The 11,585-nt window shown below is 43.4% G+C and overlaps 2 protein-coding genes across 2 annotated transcripts in view; both read right to left on the bottom strand.

Moving 5' to 3' along the window:
* Window positions 1-1,156: 1,156 nt before the first annotated feature.
* On the bottom strand, window positions 1,157-3,647 carry Rps13 (ribosomal protein S13). The gene is made up of 6 exons (XM_008853535.2): window positions 3,523-3,647; window positions 3,352-3,400; window positions 3,194-3,272; window positions 2,230-2,399; window positions 1,772-1,872; window positions 1,157-1,234 (listed from the first exon to the last, which is right to left on the bottom strand). Exons 1-6 carry the CDS (start codon window positions 3,543-3,545, stop codon window positions 1,201-1,203), a joined length of 456 nt encoding a protein of 151 aa, XP_008851757.1. The 5' UTR covers window positions 3,546-3,647; the 3' UTR covers window positions 1,157-1,200.
* Window positions 3,648-5,882: 2,235 nt separating this feature from the next.
* Window positions 5,883-11,585, bottom strand: part of Pik3c2a (phosphatidylinositol-4-phosphate 3-kinase catalytic subunit type 2 alpha) — a gene marked incomplete in the record, with an annotated part of 131,878 nt that continues 126,175 nt past the window's right edge. Inside the window, 5 exon segments of the mRNA XM_029556280.1 lie at window positions 5,883-8,820; window positions 10,470-10,595; window positions 10,674-10,783; window positions 11,377-11,449; window positions 11,537-11,585. Coding sequence (XP_029412140.1) covers window positions 8,638-8,820; window positions 10,470-10,595; window positions 10,674-10,783; window positions 11,377-11,449; window positions 11,537-11,585 — 541 coding nt within the window.

An 11,585-nucleotide genomic window follows, 5' to 3' on the forward strand; every position in this document is an offset into this window, starting at 1 on the left:
AAGCAGTTGTCTCCTCCCTCAAAAAGCTGTTTTTAGCTTTGCCTTGTTAAATAACCCATACACTATAAGCCTGTAGTTCCAGCTACTGAGGAAGTGGGTCACTTCAGCCCACAAGTTTAAGACAAGCCTGGGCAACATAGCACGACCCCATCTAAAAACAATGAAACAGCACATTTGAAAAGATTTTCTCTTCAGAAGAGATTGTTTACCATGAGTGTCTTCTGAGGCTACAGGGGCTTTGGGGATTGAACTCAGGCCTTCTGAAGTCCTGGCCCTGAAGCTACATATTTTATTACAGCAGTGTGCAATTGTTTTATCTTGTCCTTATATTTTTCAGGCCAAAATTTGGGACAGGGTTTCCCTGTATTCCCAGGTAGCCTGGAACTATGTAGATGAGGCTGGCCTTGGAATCAGAGATCCACCTGCCTCTGCTACCACATCCAAGCCCCAGGACTATTTTTGAAAGCCAATTTCGATACTCCTCCCACACCCAAATGACTTAAAGACTACTTTTTTTTTCTTTCCCGAATTAGGTCCATGATGTACATTTTAGTGTCGGTTTTAATACTGGCAATAATTCTGTTGGCTTACTACAAGATTTACAAATTTGTAATTATAACTAATGGTTTCTGTATCAATTTTCCTCTAGGGAGACTGAAATCAGTTCCTCATAGGCAGTATAGGGCATATTCCCGATGCCACATTATTAACGTCAACTACATAAATACTCAAACCTTTTCGAATAGGATCACAGTAACTGCGTCCTTGTCTCTCAGTTCTACATATAGTTAGCAGTTACCAATCAATCAGCAGTTTAAGGGGCTAGGAGAGATGGCTCAGTAGTAAAGAGCACTCACTGGCTGTTCTTGCAGAAGACCCAAGTTCCAAATCTAGCAGTTTAAGGGGCTAGGAGAGATGGCTCAGTGGTAAAGAGCACTCACTGGCTGTTCTTGCAGAAGACCCAAGTTCCAAATCTAGCACCCACATAGCAGCTAACAACTTTAACTCCAGGGAATCTGACACCCTCTTCTGTCCCGGGTGGGCCCTGCATAACACATGTGCACTTATATACACACAGGCATAACATTCGTACACATTAAAAAAATAAAAGGTCAACACATATGAACTGCCAATCAGAGAAAGAAATACAAAACTGTAATGATTTAAAGCAGCTTTATTGCTTCAGTACACAGGACCAATTTACGCCACTAGAGCAGAGGCTGTGGATGACTCACTGAAAAGGAGAGAAGGGGGAGAGAAAACTGGGATTAACACTGGTCCTCAGGATCCATTCACAGACCTCTTCCTGCCAGGGAGTTATTCCCAAGTAGCTAAAGTAAACCCAAACACATACACTGCACCAAACAGACAGACCCCAGAATCAGTCAGCGCACACACTCTCAGACATCCACGAAGCAGTCAATATGAGGAAAAACATTTTTGGTGGCAAGTATGGATGTTTGGACCAATCACTATAGTGAGCTATTCAAGTAAAAATTAAAACTACACTAAGACTGGGGAATCGGAAGTGAAAATGAAGTGTCACTGTCTACAACGGTCTCAAAATGCCGTCCATGGCGCAAACTGGAGGCCTGCAAGCTATGGCTCTCTGCTTGTTTTTATAAACACTTTCCCCTATCTTGACAGAACTGAGCTGAAACAGCAGTCAACCACAGGACCCAGAAGGGCAAAATACCTCCTACCAAGCCTTTACTGCATCTACCAACAGATATTCATTAACCAGCACTCTAAAAAGTACATATAGACTTACTATTTCCAATTGGGTGGGAGGACTCGCTTAGTCTTGTAATAACGAGCCAGCCGGTGAATTCTGCTCTCTATCAGAATCAAGCGGAATTTAGCATCCTTATCCTAAAAGTAAAATAATGACTCAAGAACAAGTAAATCACTCCCGATGCCCCCAAATAGAGTCACAGTCTAAGTTTAATATGGTTAGATTAAGTATTCAAGGCCCAAACAAGGCATAGGAGTGGCCCGCAACGCCCCCCCCCAAGACAAGACACCAACATTTTCAACCAACTGGACATAACTTATTTAGGGGAGTCAAAAAAACCTGACTATGTCTTCCAGCAGGACTTATTTCAAAGCAGCTGAGTAGTTTGTGGTCAGAACCACCTCGACTAATTTGAATCAAATGTGCTCTACTAACTAAAGGAGGTTAGTATAAGCATTTCTGCATAGTATTAGGCTTGGGGCTTGCTTTCTTACCTTTCTGTTCCTCTCAAGATGCTTGCGAACAGCAACTGCTTTCTTAATTAAATGGTAGAGATCCTCAGGAAGATCAGGAGCCAGTCCTTTGGATTTAAGGATTCTCAAAATTTTATTGCCAGTCACAAAACGGACTTGTGCAACCCCATGGGAGTCCCTCAGGATCACACCTGAAAAGGGGAACCCATTGTAATTTCTGAAGCAAAACAAATTTGAGCACGGTGATAAAGCCCAGAGAGCAACTCCAACTTTCCTGTTTGTCAAAAACCAACACAAAGTGCGGCAAAGCTCACTCAGGCATCTGAGGAAGGTTACTGAACATGGGGGATACCCTTCTGGTAGACACTGCCAATGTTGGAACACCATTATCACAGTGAGTTCACCAGAACACAGCTGAACAATGGAATCCATCAGGTTTCTACCTTTGTATCTGGTTTTCAATGAAACCAGATCAAGGGGCTAGAGATATGGCTTGGTAGTTAAGAGCACCGGCTGTTCTTGCAGAGGAGCCGGGTTCAATTCCCTGTACTCACATGGTGGCTAACACTTGTAATTCCAGTTCCAGGGGATCTGACCCCCTTCTGACCTCTGCAGGCACCGCACGACACGGATGCACTTACATACATGCAGGCAATGCATGCACAGACATAAAACGAAAATCAGGCCAACGGTACCTGTACCAATAAGCTGTACCAATCTTAAATTTCACATACACCGTTCTTCTAAACCTCAGAGTCCTGTGGATCAGTGCACGCTCCGGCTAGGGCAGTTATTCTCAGGACCCAGCGCCATCCTCAACATACAGCCACGAATTATTTGGCATGCGCACAAAGTCAGAAAAGCTGAGAGCGAATTCACCCACATGTGAGGCACCGAGCAGCGGATCCCAGGGGCTCCACACAATAGCACAAGGAACATACACCACAGCGCACGCAGCACCCGCGCCGCATCAGGCCGCACTCACCGATCTGGGATGGAGTCAGGCCTTTCTTGGCCAGCTTGTAAATCTGCTCCTTCACGTCGTCAGACGTCAGCTTCAGCCACTGCGGACGAAGACGAACGGGGCTCAGGGGGGCTGCAACCCCGAGGTTCCCGCCCCGCACCCTCTTCCCGAATACTCACGGTGGGGACGCTGCGGCGGTAGGGCAGAGCCGACTGCGACAGGCCCTTCCTGGAGAGGGAAGCGCACGGGTGAGGCGGCGGCGCGCGCTCAGCGTCCCTCCACACGCCCGCCCGCCCGCACCCTAGCCCCGCAGCCCAGCCCCGCAACCCCGCTCGGCGCCGTGGCCTCACCCGGGAGCGTGCATGCGACCCATGATGGCGGCGGTCTGGCAGCAAAGAGAGAACGAGGGAGGAAACGCCGCAGGAAAGCACTCCGCACGACGGACGTGACGTCACACGCCGCAGCTTCCTCGCACGCGGGCGGCAGGGCTGTGGGGCGTGGCTAGCGGCGCCTACGTGACTACATGTCCCTGAATGCATTGCGGCGTGACGTTTCAAACCCTCATTGGTCGGGCACAGTTCCCGGCATACCTCGGTCTCTGGCCTGCTTGGGTGCTGGAGTGCGAATTTAGTTCAGGCCTGGCGTCCTGTACGAGCCTGAATGCCTGAGGCGTTGTGTCTGCCTGTGGCCGTGCGGGAGGGGAGGGCTTAGGTGCTCCGCGGGGCCAGCCACAGGCCAGGCTCCCCCGCTGTGCCGCTGCCTGGGTCCACTCGCAGGTGCGGTGCCGACCCCAAGGTGATGGAGCTAGCTCGGAGCGAGTGGGAGCGACCGGTGCAGCGATGCCGGCACGCGTTCCGAATGGGCGAGAGCCTGGGACAGAACAGCGGCGGGGCTCGGGATCCACTAATCCGGGCGAGGCCCGAGGGTTTAAGCGTCCAGCCGCGCTTTTGAATAACGTTTTCCAAAACTGTGGGAACTTGAACTTTTTTGAGACAGGGTCTCAGTACGTAGCCGTGGCTGACCTGGAACTCAGATCCGCCTCTGCCTGTGCCGTCACTCCCTACTCATACCGGATTTGTTAATTCATTGTGCGTGATCTTTATGCCCAACAAAATGTATTTGAATCTTTAGCCACATTTATGCTTGTGGCCCAGATATGTCATCGGTATCTCAGACTTAGCTGCAACTTGTCATCCCTAAGCCTTGCTGACTCAGAAGCCTTCATTCTAAACACAACTCCTTTTGCTCAAAATACAAGTGTGGGACTTTTCGTTCTTCCTCATTTCCGTGTCTCGGTATATGTCACCGTAGAAACATCATGAATACATTGACTTCTGTTTCCACTGGTACCCCAATCCTACCCATCATCTCAGGCCACTTAAGTGGTATCCTCCTCTAAACCTATTCTCCACCTAGCAGTTTTTAACAAGAAATTTTAAAACTGAGAATTACCTGTACGTGTGTGCGCACACGCGTGTGCCATGGGCTGTGGAGGTCAGGAAACAACTTACTGGCGTCGTTTCTCTCCTTCCACTGTTACCTGGGTTCAAGTAACCCCCCCAGAGACTCAAGTTGGGAGCACTTTGTTCCCAGTTCCTGGCACTGTTTGGAAGGTCATGGAACCTCGAGGAAGCAGGTCACTGGGGGGTGGGCTGTGAGTGTTCCCAGTTTCACCCCACTTACCATTGGTGAACTCATCACTTTGGAACCATAAACCAAAAAAACAAAACAAAACAAACACATAAATTGCATGGGTCATGGTGTTGTATCACAGTAACAAAGTAGTAACACAGGACATGCACTTTTATTCAATGAGCCATCTGCTGGCGCCTCCTGTGCTTTATCAGTGAAGTTAACTCAAGCAATGGAGAGTTGGTTCAGCAGTTAAGAGTGCTTCCTGCCCTTCAAGAGGCTGTGTGGTTCCCAGCTCCCTCTCAGGCTTACATTACAACTGCCTGTAGCTCCATCTTCAGAGGATCTGACACCCTCTTCTGTACACACACAGATGTACATAAATACATATATATACCTTAAAACCCAACCCTCTGGCCTCATGTCCTGCCACTCTGCCCCATTTCTAAACATGCCAGCCATCCTTCTCTAAGGCAGCAATGTGTTGCCTGTCTACCTGCAACAAGATTGGAACAGGGAGTAGTGTTTTCTGCTTTTATCTCCAGCACCCCAAACTGCTTAGCAGGAAGTTGGGCACTCAGTTATTTGAAAGAATGACCCCTCATAGATATCCTTTCCTTTTCTCCTTTAAAGATGCCTAGGCCACTGACCTTGTTTCAGGAGCTAGTGGGTGGCATAAAGATTTGGCTCTAATAGTTCCTTCAGGGCCTCTGGCCACTTTTTCATGTCATCAGGAGGTTAGAGAGCTAACCTCATGCCTGTAGTCGAGCATGAAGGCATGGTGTTAGAATTTATTTCTCTCAGGTGGGTGGGCTATGCCTAGACTATGCCAACTGCTCTACTATTACTATTTAAGTGAGCTCCCAAGGCCAGGAACTATACTTAAGGAAGATTTCCCATCTTAGGAATAGTGGTGGGCTGTAGCAAAATGATAGCTATGGAGACCTCTAAAGAACCACACTCAGAAGTCACACTCTATTCAGACATCTTGGGGAACTGACAGGCCAGGTCTGAAATTCAGAACTTAACACTGTGATTATCAAAGGTTGAAACCAAAATAGGTCAAGAAGGAAAGAAATGACACCTGACTTCCTTTATTCCAGAAATAGTATAGTTTAATACAATTGTAGTACAGTTACAAAGTCACATTCAATCCACTGAATATATTCCAAGTATTAATAAAAATATTATACATCTTTATTCACTATGGTAATATAACAAAGTATTTGGTTCTTACAGACGACACTAGTTAACCATATTCATGTTTGTTCTGACAGTGAAAAAGCATGTGAGTACGTCTGTGGATTATCTGTTTTTGAGCAGGGTTTTGGTATGTGGCCCTGGCTGACTTGGAACTCTGAAATCCACTGCCTCCCCAGTGCTGGGATCAAAGGCGAGCACCACTAAGCCAGACTGGTCTGTGGATTGTAACAGCAGGGCTCCGGGTTTTTAAAAAATCTGAGCTAAAGTGAATGTTTTTAAATGCCAGAATTTAAAAGAACAGTTTAAGGCAAGATTTTGAATCTTTTATATAATTTTAATTTGAAAAGGGGAAATCCTTTATCAAAGATCATACATACCTTAACATTTAGGTAACTAGAACACAGACATAGTGATAAAGCACTGGTGTCAGTTCTTGTTGGGCTCTTCAGAGAAAACAGTATGTTCTTGGGATGAACCATCATCTTCAAATCCCAGAACACTGTCAAGAAGAAAGAATTCTGGTACAGGACTCATATGCACCAGGGTTCATCTTACTCAGTAAAGATAGTTATAAAATGTGCTTAAACATAAAAATTAGTGTCCTGGCTATTTCTGTTTTTCAGATTTATTTTAAGGTAACCTTGAAAATGGTCTTAAAATCCAGCTGATTGATGACCGGCTGCAGCAGTAGTGCAAATAGGCTACTTGCTCTTACCCTCCTGTTGGCTTTTGGTATGGGCTGAAGATTAGCATTTCACAAAGAAATAACTTATTAAAACATATGTGTTCTAATGAACAAAGAAGGCACAAAGTTAGTTAAATTAAAATATTACCTTTTGTTCTGAATTCATTAGCTATACAGTATTAATCATAATATATACTTTCAGATATGAATCCAGATTTCTTGTCACTGAAAAGGGACACTGCATTTTCTAGCTGTATTAATTTGTGCTAAATTAAGACACACTGAAACAGACTACAGAAGGCAGAGTCCAGTTAACAATGACCTTTTACAAAGACAGTGCTTTTTTAAACAGGTGAAATGGAATTGATCTAAAAAAATCTAAGACTTTCTACTGCTACTTTACATTTGCAAAGCTAATTATACAATTTAAGGAAATAATTGTGGAAAAAGCAAATGGTGGTGCTTTGATTTGCATTTTAATTCATTTAGCAAACAGACAGAATGCTTTAATAGAGACATTGAATCATCACACTCACAGGCTTCCCCACAAATGGTCCATCTTGTTAGGCACCAGAAATTTCAAGTTTGTTTCTTAAATCTATTACTATGATACCACCCTTAACTCTTTAATTCAGCTCTACAAGTATCATTTCTGTTAATCAGTTTGTAGAGTTCATAAATATTTCATTTTGTCAAGCTGAATAAGAGATTGTCTTCTCTCCTGGTATTTCACTAAGTATTTTGTTGGTTTTCTCACAACAACCAGATTTGATACATCTTGTTACCACTTTAAAAATGTTTGAATTTCTATTCTAATCACGAAACATATACATGTTTACCAAAATTAAACTTATGTCTGAAATTGAACAACTAATAAAATTAATCTTACTCTTAATGGTTACTGCACAGTAACTTCAAACTTCTTTGTAATTCTGAAATTGACTATTCAGAAAATAATTCTTTCATATGAATGTACAATGTTTACAAGTGTAAGATAGTTTATACGATACCGTCCATAAATGCCTATATTAGAATTCAGTTTGGACCCTACAATCTTTATCCTGGGCCTCTTACCAAGTAGAAATGGGCACAGGGTGAACAGTGTCCACTGTTTCATGAGGGATTGAAGTATAAATACATAGAAATGAAATTCAACTTCAATTCACACCCCTGCACATAAATGTAGGGTTACAATGGAATGATAGAATTTAGAGTACAACTACATCAAAACCTTAAATCAATGGCTTAATAGTTAAAATAACTAAGTCACACATCAGAAGTAGAGAAAATAGTATTTTTGTGGGAAAAGCACAGAGTTTGTCCTCAGGTGAGAGTGAAAACGGCTTACTGTTTATCAAGTCAGAAAAAAACCAGAAATGAAGTGCCAGCGAAGCATGAGAAGCTAAGTAAGGCACCACCACACACTTCAGTGACGGCACTCGTTCTGAAAAAGGCTTTTGCAATGAATAAAAAACAGTATGTTTTTCTCTACTTCTGTGTACTACTTAGTAGTTTGTAACATTCTGTGTACTATTTGTGCTTTTTGCTTCTCAGCCTGTTGAACAGCAGCTGCATTTTATGGGACATTCACATCTTCCTTTTCCTTTGGTGTCCGTGAGCGTACACAGTGGTAAGGGCTGTGAGGTGCATAGCAGGAAACAAATAGGAAAAAGGTGGCCGAAATGACAGCAGTGTCGTAAAGTCTTCTTCAGCACTTACTACGTTACAAGTTTGGGACGCTAGCATTCTGCATAATCACTTCAAAATAGTGACGGCTTCCCAAAGATCTATAAAAGTTATGTGACTGTTGGTCCAACAGATGTGTTGAAATGCAGCAAGTATATTAAAGTTTATAATTTCTGTCCAAGTATAAAAATATACAATGTTCCCAAGTGTATGCACACACTCATAACTTCTTGCTTCCAAAGCTCAGAAATCCACTGGTTTACAGGTAAGTTGCTGCAGTCAGCTGATACCACTTAACTGTCTCTTTGCTCAAGTTGAAATCTTTTAAAGGTAGAGTTATTCCACCCAAGAAGAAATTCTCCCGCAGAGACTCTGCACTGAGCACACTCAGCTGAAGTTCCCTCTGCCTCAAGGTTTCTTTGCTATATCCACTGTACACAAGCTGGAATCAAAGGGAAAAAAAATGATAAATTTTAAGTTTGGTTTCTTGGGATATTTTCAGTAAAATGTGAGAATGTCAATCAGAGTGACATAATGAACGGCACTGACCCTCAAGGTGGGTTTGTCTCAATCAACAGAAGCCTGCTTTGCACCTTCGAGACTGGACAGAACTATCACGCCTCCCAGTGTTTACCACAAAGATTGTGCAAAGCAGTACCAATCATTGGCAAAAACAGAACAAGACACAACAAAAACCTCGAACTCAGTTTTTCTGAGATGGAGGTGATGGGGAAAAGAAATCACATGGAAATTACCTCACCATGATCTACTAGCTGGGGAAAAGGGGATGAAAGGAAGGCAAGTTGGATAAATTTCATTTTGTTCTCTTTTATTGATAGATGTTATATACTAGGATTTGATGACTTCTTATTCTTAGTGGGATACAAAACCATGGTAAAAGTGCAGTTTGCAGCAGATATAAAGTACTCAAAGATATTACTAGTTCAAATTCTCGTGACAATATCTAAAATTTTAATTTTTGCAGAGAAGAGTCACCGTAAGTTCTGAGAAACACTTCTTTAATGTAGTCCTTCCTGCTGTTTGACTAAAATCACAAGAACACTTGCTTGCATTTCATTGTCTTGATAAGCATAACATCAAGTAGGGAAAAGCCAAAAACCCACCACCATCTGAAAACACCAACTGCCCTCTGATAAGCACTGTATATGAGCTTTTAAAGGGGGGGTGAAAGAACGCTATATAGGGGTGTTTGAAAAAGGCACTTGCTGTACAGACACAGCCTAGGCTGACCTTAAATTTGCTGTGTAATCCAGGCTGGCCTTGAACTCACAACCTTCTTGCTTCAACCTCAAAAAGTGCCAAAAATACAGGAATGTACCACCATCCCTCGCTTTTCAACAAGCTTTGAAAAATTTATAGCTTTGAGAAAATTTGGGTTTTCTTCCAATCTCTGGTCATACATCTCTGTATGGATGAAATGCTAAGAGAAGTTAAGTAGGACAGGTTTTAACAGGCACTGCTGGGCTGTGCAGTACTCGCTGGCTGTGAGTATCTCAGCCATAGCTCCAGTCCACAGTGTCCAGCTGATGCTTTACTGCTTCCAGTTTTGAACACTCACTTAAGATCACTGAGAATAAAACATATACAAGTAGGAGTCTGGGGTGTAATTCAGGAGACAACATGTGCTTAGTGTTCAGTGAGGCCCCAAGTCCCACCTCCAGGACCACTAAAGGAGAACGAGTTTGAAACTATCAAATGAAAGAAACAGCACTGATGTATTTGAAACAGGCTATCACTATGAATCTGTGCCTGGAATTTGCTATGTAGACAAGTCAGGTCTCAAACTCAGAAGAAATCTCCCTGCCTCTGCTTCCTGAATACAGCCCAGCCTAGAAACTTTTTTTTTTTTTTTTTTTTTTTTTTTTTTGTCTTTTTTGAGACAGGGTCTCCCTGTAGCCCCAGCTGTCCTGGAACTCACTATGTAGACCAGGCTGGCCTCAAACTCACAAAGATCCACTTGCCTCTGCCTCCCAACTGCTGGGATTAAAGGCATGCGCCACCATGCCTGGCATTTTAAAACACTGAAATTTCAACAAATCTAAGAAATTTCTAGAAATGGGTTTAACTTACCATTTCATTGAATGTTGGATTCCTAGTTTTTCTTGAAATTTTGGTTTTACGTTTAGACGTTTTGTGGGTATCTGGAAGTAGGTATGTTTTGACATATGGATTTGGGTCAGCCCCATCTTCTGTAACCTATAAAGAAAAGCAGTCTCTTAACAGTAATGCTTTCTACCAAGGAGATCTGCTCTACAGTACATTGTGGCCACTCACCAGATCTTTGATGTGCATCACCATGATGAAAAGGGTGCCATTTCGGTACGAGACAGACAGCTTCACTGCTCCTCCTATCTGGCCTGGAGTAGGGCTGAAGGGACCTTCACCTGAAAACAGAAGTACTCTCCTCTTTATCTCATCCTATCTACAGAAGATTTTATTTCTAGGAGCACCACACAAGGGGAGGGTGAGGGGGAGAGGGTAGAAGTAAAGAACCTCATAGGCCACTCATTTATACTTTTTCAGTAATCAGATGCTAATTATTGGCAAAGCTAAGTTTATCCACAAGTAGACTGGCTTAGAGAGACTGTTCTTGCCAGGCTTGGTGGCACATACCTGCAATCCCAGCAGTTGGGAGGCTGAGGCAAGACGACTGCCACAGTTCAAGCCTAGTCTGAGCTACAGATATGTTCAAGGCCAGCCTGAGCTATGTAAAAAAACTGTCTCAAAACCCAAATGACTGCCCTTGTCCCATTCTCAGACTACAGCCAGGAAGCTGTCAGTCCATAGCACTCTTAAGTTACAGACTTGTGGGTCAGACACCTTAGCCTGCTTGGCAAGCTCCAGGTTCAAAAACCAAGGCAGCCTTTAAAGACCATCATCCAAAGCTGATCTCTGGCTTCGACATGTATGTGTACCTACACACATCCCTCCCCTCCCACCCTCAAAGTCAGGAACAGCAAAGAGAAGGTGATCTCACCTGCAGACCTAGCTATTCCTTCAGCCTTCTCATCACGAAGTAAGGGGTGGAAAAAAGTACAAACAAGATCACACTAAGATTGAAGAGAAAAAAGGTTCATTAGTAAATATTATGTGACACAAAGGTACAGTATTTATTACTTCTTAGATGGGAAGATCACCTCTGCTACATCTGTTGACGCACTCATCAAACTCTGTAAATAACTGTTT

The sequence above is a fragment of the Nannospalax galili genome, unplaced genomic scaffold (assembly GCF_000622305.1).
Source record: "Nannospalax galili isolate Female #2095 unplaced genomic scaffold, S.galili_v1.0 scaffold44, whole genome shotgun sequence".
NCBI classification, from domain to species: domain Eukaryota; kingdom Metazoa; phylum Chordata; class Mammalia; order Rodentia; family Spalacidae; genus Nannospalax; species Nannospalax galili.